The 23,823-nt window shown below is 35.8% G+C and overlaps 1 protein-coding gene across 3 annotated transcripts in view; it reads left to right on the plus strand.

The window, feature by feature from the left end:
* The window catches only part of LOC126754522 (beta-glucuronidase), an 86,386-nt gene that overhangs the window by 45,853 nt on the left and 16,710 nt on the right, over positions 1–23,823 (plus strand). Inside the window, exon 1 of one of the 3 annotated variants that reach the window (XM_050466583.1) lies at positions 20,830–20,892. The exons of the other annotated variants lie outside the window; for them this stretch is intronic. Within the exon in view, the coding sequence (XP_050322540.1) occupies positions 20,862–20,892 (31 nt within the window). The 5' untranslated portion in view covers positions 20,830–20,861. Of the gene's footprint in view, positions 1–20,829; positions 20,893–23,823 lie in introns of those variants that run through there. 3 annotated transcript variants of the gene reach the window in all.

Consider the following 23,823-nt stretch of genomic DNA (forward strand, 5'->3'; position numbering starts at 1 on the left):
TTCCAAGACTTTCCACTCCCGCAGCTGGTTTGCGAATCCTTCGGACACCAGCGTGATATCAAGGGTTGTGTCGTTGCATCCTGGTCTTCTGAACGTGGTTTGGGATCCTCTATTGGCGACGATAAGGCCTAATCTAGCCGCCATGTCGAGAATTTTCCGGCCCCTTGAGTTTGTAGTCGGTGTGCCCCATTCCATGGCCTTGGCGTTGAAGTCTCCGGCTATGATTAAGTGACGGTTTCTTTGTCGTGCAGCATCCTCTATAGCATCGAACTTTGCTTGGAATTCTGTCGCTCGGTGTCAGGTAGCAGCTAATTATCATAATTCTTTCGTTTTTCATCCAGACAAACCCATTTCCTCTCCCGCTATTTGTTTTTTTGAAACTACTCCTTTCTGTTAGCCATATTGCTGCTGTTTCTGTGGTGTCTTCTAGCCATGTTCCATCTTGCGCTATTTTGTATTGCTCGCTAATGATTGCTAACTCGGTTCCGAGTTCTAGCATGAGCTGCGGCAGGAGGTGGTCAGCTGTTTTGCTTCTGTGCATGTTACACTGTAAGATCTTCGTGTTCTTGTTTTTTCCCTATACGACTCACACTACCGAGACCCTGGGATGTGATCTGTTTGGGTATACTTCTGTTCTACGCAGAGGAAACCGCACGGTAAGTTTTTGCAGTCTTTCAGCTTGTGCCCGGGTTTCCCACATCTTATACATAATCCTTGGCCTTTTCTGTCGGGGCCTTTGCATTCCCATTGTAAATGGCCGAAGCCGAAGCATCTGTAGCATTTTTTAACTTCCTTCATAGGCTTCTGCAGCTGATCCATCCTATTTTTATGTGTCCTTCGTTTAGTACCCTGTTTGCGCTATCGGCTGTCAACGTCACATATGCACGTATTTGGAGCGCTGGTCGTCACTGTGATTTCGTCATTTGCTTGCTCTAGCAAACGTCTTACGGAGGTCGTGATTTCTGCTGCGGTGGATAAGGAGTCGAGGTCTCGGATCTCAATTGTGGCTTTCTGTTTTAGCTCGCTTACAGAAGCTTGCTTATGAGAGCGTTTCGGAGCTCTGCTCTCGGTTTTTCTCCTTTCTTCAGTTCTAGGAGCAGGGCACCTGATTTTGTTTTCCGTATTGCCCGGACTTCCACTTTGCCTTGGTCTGTCATGACGTGTTGCCGTATGTTTTGAAGCACCTCGGCATAGCTGCGGCCTTCTGCCGGTTTGATTACCACTGCTCCTGGCCGAACTCTGGTTCTGGGTGCCGTTTTTTGCTTCTGGAGCTTGTCATCTGTTTGTCCTTGAGTTTGCTCTTCGTTTTGATGTCGTTTTGCTTGCTGTATCTTTTTTCCTCTTACTACGTGCCACACAGTATTTCCGGGTCCTCGCCCCCTTTTCTCTGACTCCTGTTCCATTGGACTTGGTGCCGTTCGTTTAGGAAGAGCTGTTACTGGCGTTGAAACATCGTCGTGTTCGTTGCATGCATCTAAGGACCTAGTTGTGGTCGTGCGTCTCGTATCCTTTTCTGCCTTCATCCAGTTTCGGCGCAGGCTACCGATAATGTCGAAGAGTTCGTCTAGCTCGGATATCCCATTTTTTACATCGGAACTTATATTCTTCTGTCTCAGCATTGCCAACTTCATCTTTTTCAGGGTAACGCGGCACTTTAAAAGGGCTTCATCCTCTTCTGCTCTCATCTTCTTAATGAATTCTTGCCTTGGAGAGTTGTATCCATTTCGTAGGCCTCGGTAGATAGCCGGAGTCCTATTACTTGTTTCCGTGCTTGCTTCCGCTGATTCAGGCATAGATGAGGCGGTTTCCTCTATGAAAACCGTTTGGATTGCCCTCTCATTTCCCATTTGTGGCGGCGAACGCAAAATTTTGCTTTGTCTTCTGAAGTCATTTAATTCGTCGTCCATTCGTCCTTTTTGTTTTGGTTCTGGTGTGTTTTTTTCATTGTTTTCTTTATTCATGTTTGTAAGGGTCCCCGCTTCAAGCCGCTATCTTTGCTCGGTTGTACAGTTGCATTTTCGGTCCCTGTGGTTATATTTGCATTGCAGGGAGGCCACACGGGGGTTGACACGAAACCTTATGGGAATTCGTGTTCAGAGCCAGGACCATAGCACTAGTCAGGATTGAAATCAACTGAGCCCGTACCGCCAACCTAATGGCGACGTAGCATTGAACGTACTTGAAGCCCTGCCAAAGTTTTAACGGGACGGAGGCGCCTGTGACATTACCCTGAAAGCCATTTCTGCAAGACGTCACTCTTGCATACTGAGGTAACAGAATGCCGCAGCCGTCAGCCCAAGTTCAAACGTTTCCAAATCGGGTGTCAAAATCGTGGTCCTACTTCGTTGCGTGATTTCTTGCGTTGTCGTCTGTGCTGTGCTCTTTCGTCGGGGGCTGTATTTGTTATTTACAGCTAACCTGTGTTTCTCAGGTTTGCTATCTGCCATCTGTTTCCCCGGCCGAGCATTTACAGTTGGGGATTTCTTTTCCTTGCGATTTCCGTTGTAGCGTCCCTCGTCGCTATGTTGCCTCCCTCTCGTGGGTAGGTGATCCCTCGAGGCCACCCTCTATGGGGTTGTGGATGCTTATTTTGAGGCGGCATCTATTCACCTCGTCACCGGAGATTCGTAGGATGCTTCAGGTCTTTTAAGCCGAACCCTCCTCTCCTGTCGCTCTTGGTCAGGGACTGCTTATTGGGTATTCGCAGCTAACCTAAGAACTTAGGTCGTCAACAGTTCGCCACCCTTGGTGACCTGAGCTCAGCCATCTTATTACAAAAAAACATTGCAATGACGTATTTTGTAATAAATGTCGTCATTTTTAATTTTTTCCGTTTAATAAAAATTATGGGCGCATTTTTCGAGATGGAAAGTTAGATGCATTGATTTTAATTAAACTATTTGAAAGTGAGCGTGGCCCCGCCTCTCCAACAAGTTTAATGTGCATATCTCCTAAACCACTAAAGATACAACAACCAAATTTGCCGAGTAGAAATCTTATAAGAACTTTTACCGACACAGTGATAATGGATGAAATCAGAGGATAACACCGCTAACGGTACTGTTAAAAACTACTTTGCGCTTTTAGTAAAAATCAATAATATATATGTACGTAAATACGCCGGAGACATTAAATTCCACCACCGAAATGGTATAAGAGGTCTTTATGGGAACCGGTGTGAAAATCAGCCGATGGACGCTCTCTCTTTGGTGAAATCTCATATCTCGGGACCCGACCAACCGATTTCGACAAAATTTAGTACATGAATAGCTTTTACATACTTATGTCACATTGTGAAAATGGACGAAGTCCGACAAAACCCCCCACTGCTTCCTATATAGCACAATTTTAGATTCCACTTGAATCGTTCAGTTTCTAGCAATTAATATAACGGGACAACATTTTGCACGAATAATGTCTTTTGTGTATTACCTTATGGCCAAATACCCAAAAAAAGTGTTCAAGCTCCTAGGTACCGAATATTTAGACACCGATACCTATAGATGACTTTTGATAAAAAATATCGGCCAAAGTGTGATATACATACATATATATATAACTGAAATTAAATGATAATTCTTCTCTTATGGTATGGTACGTCTGTGTGTCAAAAATGGATTGAATCGGATCAATACTTCCCAGCTCCGATAAACTAAATATATACATTAGGAACCAATGATGATAGCGGAATAAAACTTTACACAAATATGGTATTTGAGCTGAGGTAACCCTTGTGGAAAAATTGTCGTGATCGGACTATAACTTTTCAAGGTCCCTGATATCGAACACGAAGAACTCAGTGCCTAACCTAACATAACCTAATTTTTCACCGAAAATATCGGTAAATCTCTCAGACATTTTCATGTAATTCAGAGGGCATCATTTTTATTCTCTCGCAAAAAAGTTGCTAATAACAGTATCTCGATTATCACTTTATCATGCGAGCGTATAAAATGTTCGGTGACACCCGAACTTAGCCCTTCCTTACTTCTTTTAATTGCCTACAACCTTTTTAGCAGGTGGAAACCTATAGAACGTAGATACATACGCACAGTGGTATCAGAAATTCCATTTTTGACTTTTCTATTTTAATTTTACAATAAGATCATACTTACAAAAACTAAACAAATAAACTAACTGCCATAAATTTAATGACTTTTTATTAACTTTTACTAATATTTTTTATCTATTCCATATTTAGAAGCTCTTTCTCTGTTTTCTATGTATAACAATTTATATTTTTATTCTACAAGGTGTGTTCCACAGTAAATAGGACTTTAAAAAAAAAACAGAACAAATAGTTTTTTCCGCAAAATCTATTTATTTTATTCAAAATAGTCTCCTTCTGCTTCAATACAGCTTTTTGCACGGTCCATAAGCATGTCGAACGAGTGTTTTAGCTCGTTGGCCAGTATGCCGGTGCAAGCCTTTTGAATGGCCTCTACGTCTGCGTAACGCTTTCCTTTCATGGGCAAATGTATTTTTCCGAAAAGGAAGAAATCGCACGGTGCCATATCAGGTGATTACGGGGAGTGGTTAATGTTTAAAATGTGATTTTTGGTCAAATAATCGTCCTTCGAATGTTTTTTTTTGTTTTGGTCGTCAGTCAATTTGTGCGGAACAAACCGTGCAAACACTTTGCGAAAGACCAAATGTTCGGTAAAAATGCGATAAATCGATTTCCATGAATTTCAATGATAATTTCGGCTGATTTTTGATGAATTCACGCACGGTTTCGATGGAATTTCCGGTGATCACGGATTTTGATTGGCCCACATGTTAATCGTCATTTATTCCTCACGACCACTTAGATAACGTTGAAACCACTAGTGCACTCTGCTACGGGCAATCATCGCCATAAACTTGTTTCTTCAATTGAAACGTTTCGGTAAATGTTTTAACAATTTTAAAACAAAATTTAACGTTGGCTCTTTGTTCGAAGCTCATTTTCGCACCGATAACACGAACGTACTGACACTTAAAACGCAATAACAAATGTTATGAAATTCTCACTGGACAATCGATAAAGATAGCAGATTCTAACGCACCAGTCGACAATTGAGATATCTTTATGAAACTTGGTACGCGGGTTCCTCAGTACAAAAAAATTACGAGTTCGTAGAAGTTTTGAGATGTAAAATACCAAGAATAGTACTTATCTTTCCGATTATCCAAAAGTTTTGCATGCGTCCGTAGAACATGTCTCTTGTGTTTTATGTTAAACATATAAATTAAATATATATATAAATTTTATATATAAAGTTTCAAATAAAACTATTTTTTAGTTAATTTTTATTTTATTTAGCTTTTTTATTAAATTTTATCCAGTATTCCTTTTCTTATATTTGTGTGTGTTGTTATATTTTTTTAAATTAAAAGTTTAATGTTATTAAAGAAATCACATTTATAAGTTAACTGTGCAAATGATTTTTCATTTGTGATTGATTTTTAATCGTTACAACTTTCAGCTATGATACATAAATTAAGAGTCATACCTGACAATTTGATGAATTTATGGTCATCAATATATTTTATAGGGACAGGGATACGTATTCACAAACTTCTGTCTTGCGAAATGGTTACATACATACATACACAATTTGTAAATGTCACTGTACTTATGGATTGCAGCCGGCACTGCATCTGTACATCTGATTTCACTGCAATTACAATTGCTTCAACTTCAACTCCGCATTTCGTGTACTTAATTAGTGACATACTCAAAGCTATGCACATATGTATGTGTTAATGTTTTCTTGAGCATAAATAATGTATCATTTTATTAATGAAAAGGGTTCAATTTGTTTGACCCCGTATTTTCAATAACTAATTTTTGAACGTACCAACATTCAAGTAGTTTGAATTGATTAAGAGCATTGTTTAAAGTTGTGCAATTGTACCCGATTTTTCGGATTGCCGTTTCATCAGTGCAAATCGAATAAAAGAAGTCGTATTTTTACTGTTCTCAAATATCATGAAACTTTCGAGAGAAACAAATTAAATGAAAACGATTTCTAGCGAATGTTGAGGTAAACTTTGATGTGGAAATTAAAATGTACCACATAAATGGTATCGATGTTAGAATATCGCTATAGTCGATGTATCAATCTCACTCGTAACTTCTTGCATTGAATAATAAAATTATATTTTATCAAGAAGGCACTGTGATTTTTCTCAAACCTTTACAAACGTTTTCCTATAGATTTCCATTGAGCATTAAGAAATTGTGTACCACCTCCATTCTATCAGTGTACATTAGTTAGTTGATTTACAGGGAACAAAAAAGCGGAAATACCTTATACGGGAAATGTTCTACAGATCATCCTGAACGACTTTTCCTAAGAGACTATGGCTCTAAATCCGATTTCGAGCCAGCGATTTTTAGGCGTAATCGCTCAACACACAAAATTAGGTTGAACGAAAACCTTCCGCAAGTGAAATTACTAGTATATAGTTATAGTTTCTAGTTTGAGGATAGTGGGGGAAAGGCATGAGCTGAAAACTTTTTAAAAATGGGCATGACCCCTAATATGTTTAATCATATTATACTAACTATAATAACTATTCCATCTAAAGGCAAAACTTTTTATTACCTTCTTTGACTGTGCGAAAATATGGGTTTCTCATTAATCTCATGACATGTCGTAATGCCAAAATAAAATCAGGTAATATTTGGCGTTGCCTCCATTTACCTAATATAAGAATTTCAAATTTCCGATTGACTTTATACCGTATATATCGGTCAATATATGTATAAGATGTCTTTGGAACAATAAGTGAACATAATGTATATCACTGGATATACATTTGATTAAGGAGTAATGCTTAAAATACGTGAAAGCGATAATTGAATTATCCGAACTCCTTTATACTATATTATAATGAAATTAAGTGACCTTTTTTTTCAAGTATATAGTTGAGATCTGAATTTGGCTAAATTTAGTCTAGACCTTGAATTCCTGTTGCTAAAGAGTACAATAGTTTTGTTCACCTAACGCTTGTACGTATCATTTAAAACTAAGCGGGATGGATATGGGGTTATACTTGTATATACTAACATAACATATACATATAAATGATCAGGATGACGAGAAACGTTGAAATCTGAGTGACTGTCTGTTTGCTCAGCGGTCGCTCTTCCTGTAACGGTACTGTTCAAAACTACTAAAAGCCCAATTTTCGGTGAAATCACATATCTCGAGACCCTTCGGATAGATTTCGACTAAATTTATTACGTAGCTCTGTCCTCATATTCCTATGTGACAGTGTGAAAACGGGTAAAATCGGACACAACCACGCCTACTTCCCATATAGCACATTTCTAAATTATATTTGATTCTTTCCCTTCCCAGTATAAAAATCAAGAAGTAATTAACAATATCGCGATAAAATTTTGCACTAATGATTCCTTTAAAGTAAAAAATTTCTTAAATGCAATCGAAACTGTTCAAGCCCCTAGGCACCGAATATGTGAACCACTATAGTTGAATTTTGCCCGAAAATATCGGTCAATGTGTGATATATAATTTAAATTCAGGAATAATCCTTCTCTCTCAATGGTATGTCTGTATGCCAAAAATGGGTTAAATCGGGCTAATAATTCCCTTAGCCCCATGTACCTAATAAAGATATATGCGAACTTCCATACAACTTACTCATAACAATTTATCTTTGTCCTTAAAATAGATAGAATCAAGCGAAAACTTACCCCCACCATATAACTATTACTAGTATTTTCGAACATCCGACTTATATATAATTGGTGATTGTATGTGAGGTATCTTAATGAAACTCAGGAAACATTTTGTTATTGTGTGGTAATGAATATTTGATAGTTAAAATCGGGTCGATACTACTCCAACTCCCATATACTTGTACTACGTATAATGATTTACGTTCTTCTAACAAATCTTATGTCAAATTTGTCGGTCAGTGTATGAGCTATATAGAAATAAGTATATATAGAATTGCTTGGATTCCGATCCTCTGGTTGACGTTTTACACCTTAAGAAATTTCCCTGGCTTTGATTCCTGCAAGTTGCAAGAGTATAAAATGTTCAGTTCGACCCAAACTTTCCTTACTTATGCAATATAAAGTTTTGCAGTGCCTGAAAGTATTCACCCGTTTTTATTTCCGTTACACACAACTTTCCTCTTTCTTACTTTTTATGCTTCAGTTAGTGCCCGACGCAAATCCGTGGACCGAATAAGCCGATATGACCTATCTTTTGAGATCGCAGTGTAAATGAAGACACACACATTGTACGACAAATATCCGTGATATTTGGATTTTTCCCGTAGAAACGAGTCAGCTGAATGCTTTTTTATAACATAGGGTTGCCAGTCTCGATATTTTGTAGTAAATAAAAAATAAATTTCATTTAAAATACATATTTTAAATTTTCTTAGAATCAATGTTCAATAGTATTATTCATACATATGTAGCTAGACTTTTTTAATCGTTTGACTTTTGTTTACGAAAAATTATAACTGAAAATGAAAAAACTGTTCAAATCAAAAAATAACAACTGATGTCGGCAGTGCCACTGCGACAAATTTCGTTTGATACCGACGGTAAGTACGGAATAGGCAAAATCCCGAACCCAGGTGTCAGCTTGCGGCTAATATCAAAAATAGAGGTTTCTTTTTGTTAAAGGACCGAATTAATGTAAAAAAGAAAGAAGCAAAAGCAAGCCCAAATACTTCCCGTGAATTGGCAATATATTAAATGAATTTATACAACATATAGCGACATTGAACTTGGCTGTAAATTAATCAACAATAGTCTCAACATCCACGTAGATGAAATTACATATGTATGTACATATATGTATGTGTAGTATGTCGGTTAATCAAAAGGAATGATCTTCAAATAGTGGCAGGTATGGAAAAAAATCGAAGTTAAAGTTGACCTTAGTGTACCCATTTTCAGACTCAATCACTCACATACAAAATCATAACTAATTATACATATATGTATATTAATATAATATATGTATATATAAATATGTATATGTATATAATTAAATAAGTAATATCCGACATATGTAGGGGGCCACTGGTTTCAAAGTTAATGCTGGTCCAACTATGCGATTAATTTATTTAATTCAATTAAAAAAAGTAGACTACTCTCTGTGTTTGTAATTTGTTTATCGCTTATCATTTATTCAGTCCGCCATGTGGCTGCAGTCGGCAACCACAGTGGAGGAGGCATTTTTAGGGCAGTTGTGTACTCCAAGTTACGGTCAGCATAAAAATGTGAGTGTCGATTGGATTGAGTTCATACTAGAATTGGCGGCTCTGCACTACATCCACTTTAAATGAAAAACCACGACATGCGAGAAAGTGCAGTTAAGCCACAACTGAACCAAATGATTAGTCTGCCTTTGAACGCGGTACACGCATATACATAGCTCATCAGCGATAGCCGTAAAAACCTCTTGCAAAATGTAGAATTTTATTAAAACTACAAAAAAGTGTGAAAATTCTTTACTCAAGTGTTTGTAATTAAGAGACAAACTCCAATCGATATGCGTTTGAAAATTGGACTGGAGTGCCATCGCTTTGAAATTTACGGTAAGCGGTGCGAGTGGTAGCCGGCATATCTACGCCATTGTTACCTGGTGGAGTTAAATAAAAACCTGAACCTAAAGATTATATTCCTAATTAGGCCAGGTGCGGCTAACAACTTCCCACTGTGAACCTTGGGTGGACACAGTTGGCATTTCAATTGCATGAAGTAGAATACATTAGATTGGTAAAAAGAGGTGAAAACGAAAATTACGCGCTGTGCCAAGACTCCGATAAAATTCAAATGTGATCCAGACTTATATTTTCGCATTCAGTATGTCGCTTTCCCAATTCATGTTGTCAATTATCTACCTACCAACATGACATACATACATTTGTATGTAGTTAAGCGTAACTGTGTATTTATAGGTGAATTTGTTGGCTCGACTTCGTCAATAAAATTCGTTGCAGAATGTGATCGGACAATCAGTAGTTTCGTGGTGGCAGAGAGATATCGCAATTAGAATGTTTGCTAAGCCTGCCTTAAATCATACGGTTGCTTATTAAGATTATTTAAAAGCTAGCACGATTTAAGTGCAATATAAGTATAAGTAAGTTGAAGTGCAAATTCAAACAAACGTTATCAAAATATATGTATATAAAATTGTGCTACTTGTGATTTGAAAACACCACCATCTCCAGTTCCAATAAGATTCTTTTATAATTTTGACAGACAAGAATATAATTATGCTATACTTTTTCCGCAATTTAATGGACTAAATTTTTACTAAGATGGGCCTGAGATAGGAGGAGGCAAAAGGAAATTTTTATACAGGGTTTGTCCGGAAAGTAATAGAATTGAGTCGATTTAAATAAATTTATTGAACCAACCGGTACAATTCTTTAAAGACTTTCATAGGCTCCTTCTGCCTGAATGCAACGCTGCCAGCGCGATTTCCAAGCATTGAAGGCGTCACGGTAGGCATTCTCCGGAATAGTCTTGAGAGCCGAGGTGAATGCTGCTTGGATCCCCTCTGTCGTCTCAAAACGATTGCCTTTCAGGCAAGGAAACAAAAAAGTCAGGGGAGCCTCATCTGGGCTGTAGAGTGGCTGCGGAAGCTTTGGGATGCCGGCCTTGGTTAGGTAGCCGTTCACAAGAAAGGCGGTGTGAGCCGGGGCGTTGTCGTGGTGCAACTTCCAATTTGCGCACACCTGGCGCATGTTTAAGCGCTCCGTCATGAATCACAGATTTTGATAAACGGTCTAAGTTCAAAACTTTGCGCACATGAAGGCCAGTTCCAAAAGGCTTGGTGCCACCGAAACACACCACTTATTGCTAAAGCAACACCTGAGTAGGCCTTTTCTGATCATATCAAATGTCTCTGTCGCAGATTGACCTAGTTTCACACAGAATTTAATCGTGTACTTCTGCTCTAATGAACGCAGCATTTTCGCTTGCACGACCCACAGAAACACGTAGAAAATGTTTGTCCTGACTTATATAGTATTTATCGTAAGTTTTCACTTGACGACATTTTGATATTCTGCAATACAAAAAACACGTGTACCCCCGACCCGTTTTAGTTGTTACAAACACCTAACAGTTACTAAACTACTTGTAGTACACTCTGTGCAACATCTTACGAAGGTCTAAAAAAAATGTTCAACAATAAGTGACATAACTCTTACTCTAAATAAATAATATCTATCTCTCATTCAGTTAAATTTTTAAAAACCTTAAAACCTAATGTTCTAATTATGAATAATATTCTAATGACGAAAAATTAAATCAAAAGGCTTAAAATTAAGAAAGCACCTGGTTTCGATTCAATTAGAGTTGAAGTATTAAAGAAGTTTCCATAAAAATGGTTGCTCAAAAAAAGCTCATCTATCTTTTCAATTCATCAATCCGACTGACAAGTCTTGGGAAAACTACTGAAGTTTTCATTGTTCCTAAACCGGGAAAGCATCCTTATAAAGTCTCGTCATATAGACCAATTTTAGGCAATAGAGGCAATTATCTGGCGATGCATATTATGTTGAAAAGGATTGAAATAAAGCTAAAGGTGCAACTAGTGGGTTGCACCAATGATAGAAGGTGCTAAGGGGTATTGATATGGCTAAGAAACGATGATAGTGACCTGAAGGTTAATACATTTTGATGCAGAGGCCCACTACAAATGGCTTAATTAACATGTGAATGAGAAAATCTCTTTCTAGACACATGTCCACCTAATCACTTATGTCGAAAAAAACCCACATAATTCAATTGATACTTAGAATACTATGGAATTAGGAATTTCTTTTTTGCATTTGGAAGCTATTAAAATTAAACTTATTAGTTCTATAACGCTATTTCAAATCATTGCTGATTACAAGACTTGGTCTTATGACGTCAAAAGTTCTCAGCAATATAACGAAACATAACCGAAAAACAACATCAATGTCACTTGTAAGTCTAACCTACAATGATCTTTTCTTTTCATTACCGTAATTCGGTTCATCATGAACTAATTAAAAATAGTGAATAAAGCAACTGATCTCATTGCCAAGTTGTGGTCATAAGGGTCAGACCACCTCTTCGCCTACTTCCCTTAGCCTCTATTTACCTAATTATCTTCATGAAAATGAGAGGAAAAGTGTTTTTGTAATAACAATGTATCTATGTGCTTAAAATGCATGAAATCGGTGAAAACTTGCAATAGCCTCCATATAACTAATATCACGATTTTCAAATATTCGGCTGACTTTACTCTTTATACATAAACATATTGGTTATGGTAGGTGTACCTTAATGAAACTCGGGTAGCATTTTATTATAAATTTTCACAATTCCGGTTGGCCTTATACCATATATACGAATTACTCCCATTTTGTTTTTCTAACAAGCCTTATGACGATTAGGTCGTTTTATGTCTTGAAAATATCTTATCAAATTAACCTGAGCAATTTCCTAACAACGTTTGCCTATACTTAAAGCTGTTTCCCAACCTTTGATCCTTGGAAGTTGCAAGAGTATAAAATGTTCGGTTGCATCCGAATTTAGGCCTTTCGTACTTGTTGTTAATAAGCTAAGATGCTAACATTACTAATCATGCCACATAGACAGGGGACGCTTTTATCAAAAAATTAAAAATAGAGAGGTGTTGAAAGTTGTATTAGGAATTTGAAGAAGTCACATCCTGAAAGTTTCCGCTGCATGTTTGAGGTCGTTGCCTTGTTGAAACCAAAATCCGTTACTTATACCAGATTTCGCGGCACTTTGCTTTAAATTTTTATTTTTCAAAATACATTCCCCTACTCCACCAGCTGTCATACTTTCCCACATCATAACACCTACTTAACGATATTTGACAGAAAAAATAAATTTTCTTCATTGAGCGCTGTCTCTGATCTTTTCCGCATCATTTTCTGGCTTTTAATATCAAAGATACTAAACAAAACGCTTGCCAGAGAATAAAGCTTCAAAACTTTCAAAACTCTGGTGATATATTTTAATATTTATTTACGAAAGCGACGCATTTTTGTCCAATACCCAAGGAGTTACATACATATGTATATGATTTTTTATTAGCAATACTTCAATGACCATGCTTTCTTCAAAATGGTTTTGCTGATGGAAATGCTTATGGCCTTTTGAAACTCTTGCTATGTATCAAAGCTTTCTCTAAGGACACAACACTCTTCACTTCTCTCCGTGTCAGCTCAGAGAACGTTCAGATCTAATATATTATAATAATATTCCTTTCACCCTTTTTAGTTTTTTTAGCTTTGCCTCCAAAAAATGTTTAAAAATCTACAAAAATGTAATATTTACATTATCAGGAGTGTTGTGGAATCTGATAGTCAGAGATAAAGAGGTGTTTAACTCCTCTCTCACTGGAAGTGAGAGAACAATTGCTAAACGTCAAAACCTACTGAACTTTGACAGCTAATCGAGTTCAGTAGGTTTTGACGTTTAGCAATTGGAAACGAGCGATGGCCAGATTGAAATCTTACCAAAAAAATATGTAAACGGAGGGATTTGTTGCATCGTTCAAGACCACCTATAAAAAATGTAAAACAATGAAAATTAAATAAATTCGTGAAATTTAAAGGTATTTGATGAAACGTTTTGTAATTTTAAGCATCATAGTTTTATTTTCAATGGAAAATGATAAAAAACATTTAATGATTGAGAGCTAACAAGCTTAAATCCTATTATTGGGTATTGAAAGGACAAAAGTCAGTTGTTATAATATTCTTTAAAAAGATGGAAATAGTTTCTCCATATAATAAATAACCACTATTTAGTAATTTTTTTTCGTACTAAATGTTGATAAATGCCCAAAAATTGTAATTTTGTTCAATCTGTACATAATGGAAAATGTTATAAAAAACGCAAATTTTGAGGCGCTCTCACACTGGAATAAGTTTAACATCCCTTTATTCCTGCTGATAGTTGTCGGAATCAGAACTGAAACCGAAATAAAATGTAGTAGTTGTCATAATTCAGAAATTATTAATTTGATGAACGAAACAAAAATTGTATCGGATTTGGTTGTCATGGAAACCAATTTTTTTTGTTACTAGAAACAGAGCAAGAAAATAGTCGCTGACAGATTTTAAATTTAAGTAAAAAATAGTAGTGTACTGTTGTTGTAATTTTATTGTTATGAGTTGACATACATATATGTATGTATCTATTTTTATAGGTGAAAACATGAGAAAAGTACAGAAAATGTAATATTTATTGGTCTCATGGTAAAAAGTTCCGATATTTTAAAAGTATTTACAAGGATTTTAAGCTGTAATACATAGAATTGCTTCCCATTCATTTGCAACATTTGTCACATTAGTGAACATCTGAGATGGGTCTTGGTTATGAGATCTTCGAAACGACGAAAATTCAATCAAAATTTGTGATGCCATTGAAAATCAGACCCACCATAAGATTGCTTTTACTATAAAACGATTGTTTATTTAAATTCGTCGGGTGTACGATACAAAAACTAGAACAATGAATGTGGCAAAAATTTCGTAACAAGGTGGAAAAAAAAACTGATTTTTCCACGAAATTCGCATTTTTTTTGTATAACTGACAAGAGCTATAGCGTCTAAAGTCAAAGCGATGCCATAAAATACCTCTGATCTGTAGGAATTTAAAGATAAAAAATCAGGATTGTAGTGTATTTTCTATGGAAAATTTTTACATGCCTTGGTCCAGTTCTTAATGTTAATATTAAGTGCTAAAAATTTCAGGGAATTTTTTTATGGTATTTCCAGGGAAATTTCGTGACGGGACTAAATAAAAATAATAGTTCTATTAAAAAAAAAACACCCTAATGTATATAAAAAGGGGGAAAGTATATGTAGTTAAAATTAATTTCGAAAATTCATAGTAATTGAGTATTGTAATACATTTGGAAAAGATGATGTTTTTGGTAATATAAAAATGGTAAATATTTTACATAATAAAAAAAAAATTTTATAATTTATTCAATTATTATCTAATTCACTTTATTAATATATTTCTTAAAGTATTTGATTTTAGATTTATAAAGTCACTTGACGCAACAAGTGCCAAAATGATTTGCATAACATTTTTTTGTTTGAATTATTCAATTAATTCAAATATTATGACAGAAAATAGCAAAAAATAAAAAAAACAACAAACACATGCGGGATCTGTAGCACATGAAAATTTTCATTAGCTCTGCTGTGCTACCGCTCCCAATTTTTTGCTACCGCTACGCCAGAGCATAGCGCAGAATTTAATTTTTTGCTCCCGCTCCTGCTATAGTTTTTTACCTAACAAAACTCGGAGCAGAGTAGAGTACATACTTTTACATTGTTATGCTAAGGCTATGCTGTGGCTCCCGGCAAAGAGCGGTAGCGATAGCATAGCAATAATTTTAGAAATTTTGCTGCTACGGAGTAGTAAATGAGAACACTGCCTACAACACAATGTTGTGGCGCTTTGTCGTCGCGTCAGTGCTTCGACAGATTGACCCTTTGACAAAACGTGAGCTTTGGCCTTGGTTGCCCGTGACAACGGAGATGCGAAAAGATGCGTGCGGCTCTCGTTATTCCCTTATGAATGTTTGTACATATGTACATATGTGGCTCGTATTTGCTTTCGTAAACATACAGACAAATGTGCCAAAGAAATAATATACATAAGCATATGCCATAGGAAATCTATTGCTACAAACATGGAAATTATAACGAAATAATGCGATAAGTATATTTCGGAATTAATATAATATAATAGTCGAAATTAATATAATTTTTGAAATAATAATTTATTTAAAATTATTTTTTATTTAATTTTTCCGGATTTTTTAAAAAAATTAAAATGTTTACCATTTTTCAGAAAACAATGGTTCATATAATACAAAATAATCACGCATATGTGACACAGAGTATGTAAAAAAACATTCTCTTTGTGACTTTGTATATTTTTTTTCAAAGCATTTCTCTTTATTCATTCTCGCATGAATTCAGTCGTTTTACGTATATTTCTGCCATTGAACGTGCTCATTTCTGCTGATTAGCCGCGAAAATGGTGAATTCCTTACCAGAATTTTATCAGCTCTGTTAGCCGTCAAATGAACATCATACAGAATTCAATTTGCACCTTCTCTATGTTTTGATATTCTCTGTATGAGCACATGTGCGACCGCTAGATCTTTTAAGATGATATCAAAATCTTACACCCCTGTTCTGTGCAAGTGACAAATTCAACATATTTCTTATTTGTCAAAATTTTAAATTTATCAAGCATTTCGTAATCTGTATCTGAAGTAAAAAGCTCTTTTCTTTATAAGTTGTTAAGAAGTCAAATGTTCTTGACAGTGCTCGTTATGAATTAAATATCTTATTGTGCATCTTGTTGTGAAAATGGAAGATATTTTACTTTTGCTATTATTGTTAAACGAAGATGAAAATTGTGAGAATAGGAATCACGGACGGCATTTAAAATATAGCAATCCATTTTCTTTGAGCGAGAATACCTTTGTGCAAGAAGAAACTTTTATAAAAACGGGGCAAGTATTATTAATACATTAATTTAAGCTAATTTATTTGAAATATATTCCAGATCTTTTAGAAAATTTGGAATAAAAAGCACCACAGGAGCAATTGACTGCACGCATATTGCTATCAATATAATAGGGATGGCAAAATCGATTCCGTTTCTACTCGAGAATCGAGTTTTCTCGTAAAATAATCGAGTTTTCGGAATCGATCTTCACTAGTCAAAGTTGATTAACAATCAATTCTTGACATTCGACTTTACTATTAATTAACATAATTGGTATATAAAATTTATACCACAATTATTATATAGTAGTCCAAAAATATGTATTTTTATTTTTCCCAGAATTCTTCTTCTTCTTAATTGGCGTAGACACCGCTTACGCGATTATAGCCGAGTTAACAACAGCGCGCCAGTCGTTTCTTCTTTTCGCTACGTGGCGCCAATTGGATATTCCAAGCGAAGCCAGGTCCTTCTCCACTTGGTCCTTCCAACGGAGTGGAGGTCTTCCTCTTCCTCTGCCCCCCCCGGCGGGTACTGCGTCGAATACTTTCAGAGCTGGAGTGTTTTCATCCATCCGGACAACATGACCTAGCCAGCGTAGCCGCTGTCTTTTAATTCGCTGAACTATGTCAATGTCGTCATATATCTCGTACAGCTCATCGTTCCATCGAATGCGATATTCGCCGTGGCCAATGCGCAAAGGACCATAAATCTTTCGCAGAATTTTTCTCTCGAAAACTCGTAACGTCGACTCATCGGTTGCTGTCATCGCCCAAGCCTCTGCACCATATAGCAGGACGGGAATTATGAGCGACTTATAGAGTTTAGCTTTTGTTCGTCGAGAGAGGACTTTACTTTTCAATTGCCTACTCAGTCCGAAGTAGCACCTGTTGGCAAGAGCAATCCTGCGTTGGATTTCCAGGCTGACATTATTGGTGGTGTTAATGCTGGTTCCTAAATAGACGAAATTATCTACAACTTCAAAGTTATGACTGTCAACAGTGAAGTGAGAGCCAAGTCGCGAGTGCGACGACTGTTTGTTTGATGACAGGAGATATTTCGTTTTGCCCTCGTTCACTACCAGACCCATTTTCTGTGCTTCCTTGTCCAGCCTTGGAGAAAGCAGAACTAACGGCGCGGGTGTTGAGGCCGATGATATCAATATCGTCGGCATACGCCAGCAGCTGTACACTCTTATAGAAGATGGTACCTTCTCTGTTTAGTTCTGCAGCTCGAACTATTTTCTCCAGAAGCAGGTTGAAGAAATCGCACGATAGGGAATCGCCTTGTCTGAAACCTCGTTTGGTATTGAACGGCTCGGAGAGGTCCTTCCCGATCCTGACGGAGCTTTTCGTGTTGCTCAACGTCAGTTTACACAGCCGTATTAGTTTTACGGGGATACCAAATTCAGACATCGCGGCATAAAGGCATCTCCTTTTCGTGCTGTCGAAAGCAGCTTTGAAATCGACGAAGAGATGGTGTGTGTCGATTCTCTTTTCACGGGTCTTTTCCAAGATTTGGCGCATGGTGAATATCTGGTCGGTTGTTGATTTTCCAGGTCTGAAGCCACACTGATAAGGTCCAATCAGTTTGTTGACGGTGGGCTTTAATCTTTCACACAATACGCTCGATAGAACCTTATATGCGATGTTGAGGAGGCTAATCCCACGGTAGTTGGCGCAGATTGTGGGGTCTCCTTTTTTATGGATTGGGCATAGCACACTTAAATTCCAATCGTTGGGCATGCTTCCGTCCGACCATATTTTACAAAGAAGCTGATGCATGCTCCTTATCAGTTCTTCGCCGCCGTGTTTGAATAGCTCGGCCGGCAATCCGTCGGCCCCTGTCGCTTTGTTGTTCTTCAGGCGGGCAATTGCTATTCGAACTTCGTCATGGTCGGGTAATGGAACGATCATCGATTGGGGAATCGGGTTCTCCTTCTCCTGGTGTTGTGCGTTCACTGCCATTCAGCAGGCTGGAGAAGTGTTTCCCAGAATTACATTTGTAAAAAAAGGATCTCTCTAATTTGTAAAAAAAAAAAGATTATGTTATGATAACAAATGCCCACATACAGATTTGGCAATGGCAATAGCAATACGTTTGACAGTTAGTATTCTATAAGTTCTATCCTGTCGAGATGCCCCGTAAGTGACTAGTTTCAAGTTATACATACTACATACGAGCACAAGAAAACTCGCGATTCTTAATTCTGGACGATAAATTTATTGAAATGGCGCCGAGCGCTGAATGGATTTAAAAAAATAAACAACGGGTCGAATGTCCAGTGTCACCAATGTGGAAAGCAATTAAAATATAATAATAGTACGTCTAGCTTAATCAAACATCTTGAGAAATCACATAAACGGAAAATGTAAGGCTTTCTTAAACTGCCAATTAGCTTATTGTTCTTTTACTTATTTTAAATTTATTTAAAAACTTATTTTATTAAACGTGTTTAAACAACTTGAATTATTAAAAAAAAATTAAATTACATGTAATGTTCTTGGTACCTTAATTATAAACAAAACAATATAATTGTTTTTAACTATTTTTGTTTTTTATTTAATCGATTTGAATTATTCATTCAATTTATGCCTTGTGATTTTATAAATAAATTTTTGTCCTTTTAATTTAAAATCGATTAGAATCGAAAGAATCGATTCTTGCCCCCGAATAATCGATTCTTAGAATCGCAAAATATAGAAAAATAGTTAGAATCGAGAATCCCTACAATATAATTTGAATAGAAATCAGCTGTTTCTATTTACATTGTTTTTTTCACCACACGTGTGGGGAAAAGCTTTGCGAATTGAAGCTTTTACTTTTATCAAGATTGTCACAGAATACCAAAATATTTCTCGCTTGATAAATATTTGAGTTAATTTTCAATATTTCATTAATTTGTCAAGTGTACAGAATAGGGGTGTTAATGCAAATGTATAAATTTAAAACTAATTACCTTAAACTTATATTAATTATTTGGGTAATAATACAAACTTTACTCTATTATATATTTTTAATGATTTTATGGAATCATCATGAAATACATACGTATGTAGGTAAATTTTAATATACATACATACATATTTATTTATATACTAAGTATATTCTTTGATACCAAATACATACTATATACCGATCATCTTATAAATTGTGTACATATGTATATATGCCGATTCTGGTTGCATAGAAAAAACGAATCTGTAGGCATATTTATATTTCTCCTTTAACACCGAAAATGCTCAATTCTGCTATTTTCTAGTCCCCGGCTGCAAACCTCTGGTGAAACAGAGAACTTAAAACATAGAGAATCCAGAGAATGTAAAATAGCATTATCTGAGTGACATATGCATGCTTATTTTGTATTATAAGAACCATTGTCACATATGCGTGATTATTTTCCGAAAAATGGTAAAATTTTATGTTATAAAATTAAATAAAGAATAATTTTCAATAAATTATTATTTCAAAAATGATATTAATTTCGACTATTATGAAATGAACTTAAATGTGCTCATATAAACACTTCCATTCATTCCTTCCATTTCTTAAAAATTAATGACCTTCATGAAATATGCATATTCGCATTATTTCGTTATCATTTCCATATTTGTACCAATAGAATTTCTATGACACATGCATATGTACATATATTATTTCTTTGGCACATTTGTCTGTATGTTTACGAAAGCAAATGTGAGCCATATGTACATACATTCATAATAACAAGTGTCGCACGCTTCTTTCGCATCTCCGTTTTCATGGTCAACCAATGGCCGAAACTTGCGTTTTGTCAAAGAGTCAAGTGCTAAACACATTGAGCGCGACAGACTGCAAAAGATATATCAAATACACACGTTTCTTATGGACACAGTTATGAAGTTGTGCAGCTGGCCCAATAACTGTGTCCCCTAAGAACGTGTGTATTCTAAAACATCTGCTTTATGTATGTTCTCTGGTTTTATGTTCTCTGGATAAACGTTCTCTGTTTATGATATACGTTCTCTGATATACGTTCTCTGTATGTAGCAACTTAACTTGAGGTGAGTATTTTAATGAAACTTATTTCGGAAGCTTTTGGAGGAGCTTTGGTTTCGCTTTTTCACCCTCTCGACCTCACCTGCCCAGGTAACTGCATAGTGGTAATATCTTAAACATAACAAACGACTTCACATGTGATTAGTTCACATTTCTACGCCAAGTCAGAAAGTAGTGAAGTGAAGTGTTCGTAATAATTTGCAATATAATATGCATATAGTTGAAAACTTTGTTATAAAGTATTACATAGAGCAAAAAAAGGCTATTTTTGATTAAATCCAGTATACCTATTATGGGCTGGGGAGTGCGTCGTCTATTAACATGTTTGTTCTAAAATAGTTCGATGTTTTTTTGACAAAAACAATAACAACATGCATATATGCAAACGGAATTATTTCCAATTATAACCTCACCAATTTCAGTTATCTAAATATAGTACAATATTACTTGGCCGCGACCAATGAAATGCTCGGTGTGTTAAGTCGATTTAATTAGTAATTTCTTTACCTTAAAATGACGTTACTCATAACAGATCTACTGCCCATAAATGTTGCATTTTTTTAGTATGAAATATTTGTTTTTATTTACTTAGTTAAAGTGTGCTCCATTGAATGGCGTCATCGTTCGCTCTTCTTCAATATAGGAACAGCTGATAAGAGTCTTCCGTTGCTATAAAATATACATAAATAAATATAAACAATCGGGTAAACAGTTTGTTCCCGAACTGTTAAAAGCCGCTAGCCCTTTGGGATTATAGAGTGCACGCAATTGTGAAAGCTCATCAATGGAATGTCAAATAAAAGTGTCAAGTGCTGAACACACAGAGCGCGACAGGCAGCAGCAGCACGACAGTGAACTGAAAAAGTCGTTGTGCAGCAACAACACAATGGCCGGCATGTACACAAAACAACGCAGTTGTCCATTTTGTATGTACACAATATCGTTGTGGCCATACTAATTCCTTTCACTTCAATGAAATTTTAATATTTTGTTCAAAGTGAAATTTTTTATGCAAAAATAAGTAAATAGGTAAATATTTTGTTTTTAAATTATCAATTGTTGCTGCCAATTGATATAATACAGCTATTTTATAGTTTTTATTTGTAAAATAACTTCAAGTTTGTTAGAGCTGTGAATAATTTTACATTTTACATATTAGTGACATCACCACTACCTCATCTCTATCTTCCATTAGAAGAGTCCCCACTGTCGTTGGCAAATATAGAGGATATTGAAGTTAAAGGAGAACGATAAAACTGCCGGCCTGCTGTCGTGTAGTCGTGCAGCTATTAACAGTGTCCTTAAGAACGTATTTTAATACGACAGATGCAGTCGGTCGCGCTCTATGTGTTCAGCACCTCAGAACAGAGCGCAATGAGAGAAGATGCGCTGCGTTGAGTAATCAAATACAGTGGAATTCCCCATAACGGATAGTCCCCTCAAAGCCGGACATTACTCCCATAAACGCACAAATTTCATGAATGCAACGTTTTAATTATTATTTTCGTACAAAAGCAATTCCCATAATCGGACATGAGTACTATCCAATGACCGGATACGGACACGTATTTCATAAAATTTGTCAAGAAAATTGTGTAGAATTTATAGTTCTCTCTTTTTAAATTCTTATTAATTTTTGGTGTTTTGAGACAGTTTTCTTTTAAAAACAATACGTGAAATGATCTCAGCAAACATACTGTCTTGCGCTGGTGCCGTCTGGTTCGCGGGGGCTCAAAGGAAACTAAAGGGATAATTGTCATTCATTCACTCCTAGATGACATTGGCTCGCATTTATTATGGAAATATACACCACTGGTTAAAAAATTTTCACCGTCAAATTTTGATTGTACTACTACTCAAATACTAAATATTAATATGTGAACATTCTGAGATATAAAACAACATTCCCAAACAAAATTAATGCTTTCTAAATTGGTCTCATTTTTCTTTCGTTTGCTCATTTACATGCGTGTTTGCTTCGACATTATATGAAATGTCGCTTACATATGTATGTATGTTGTTATTATTGTTGCTGCATTTCGTTACCGGCGGTTCTGTCTATATTTCCACGTTTTTAATTTATAATTTCCGATTTCCTTAACTGCTTATGCCGCGATGATTATCACTTTTCGGCATCACATACATTATTTTCAATTAAACATGAGTAAGTAATCAATACTTTTAACGTAAGAGACATACATATACAGTGTGCGACAAAACTAAAGCACGGAATCTGTCTTGTTTATTTAACCGAATAAAATCATAAAATAGGCATTACGTGATTTTTTATTGTTTTTATTTTTAGTTCATGTATTCTTCTTTAAAATTGAAAAAATAAAAAAAAAATTAACTTAAAAAAAATTTATAAAAAATTAAATATATGAAAACTAAAAATCTGGTGGACAAAACAAAAACACATAACTAAAATTTTTAATTGCAATTAATTGTTTGTAAACGGTTTTTAAGATCAAAATGTTGGATATTGGGAGTTATTACCTAAATTAGTAAACATACAAAATTAGTTCGTCATTCAGTACGTTTGGTTTTTAAAAAAAAGATTTTAATGGCTCGAAATAAGTATTCTGTTCATTTTGAAAAAAAATTTTTAAGGTTTTGAAGAAACGTTATGACAGCAAAAATTTGAAAAAATCATCCTAATGTTTCCCCAACATTTAGCTGATTTTTGGGAAATCAACCTTTGGTTACAGCCATAGAAGACGCCGGGGGAACAACCAAAAAGAGAGGATAGGTTTTGGCAATAAAAATTCCCTTTTATCGGCAATTCTTGTGACAATTCGGTTAAAAATATTACCGGGTCCCTACAACGTCGAGCTGTCCATGGAATTTTTTATGCTCCTGGCGTTATTTTGGGCCCTATTATTTATTTAAAAAACAATCGTGATTAAGTGAGGTCACATAAATTTAGCGATTTCAAATGGCCCCGTACTTTTTTTGGCGAATCAAGTTTTTTAAAGATTGAGAGGGGTGAAGCTGGAGGGGACCAAAAAGGGCAACCCCCAAACAACGTTTAAAAAAAAGCGCGGTGAAACATGGGGGAGACAATGTACAGTGGGGGTTGTTTTTCCCGGGGAAACAAAGGATAAAAACATCAATAAAAGGGATAATGGACAAAAATAAGCATAAAAATATTTCTCAGAAATTTAAACCCCATGTTTAAAAAAAGGGTTTAAAAAGGAGTTATCAACATGACAACGACCAAAAAAAACTGCTTTTGTAAAACGGGGGGTTTTAAG

This window comes from Bactrocera neohumeralis, chromosome 4 (genome assembly GCF_024586455.1).
Source record: "Bactrocera neohumeralis isolate Rockhampton chromosome 4, APGP_CSIRO_Bneo_wtdbg2-racon-allhic-juicebox.fasta_v2, whole genome shotgun sequence".
NCBI classification, from domain to species: Eukaryota; Metazoa; Arthropoda; class Insecta; order Diptera; family Tephritidae; genus Bactrocera; species Bactrocera neohumeralis.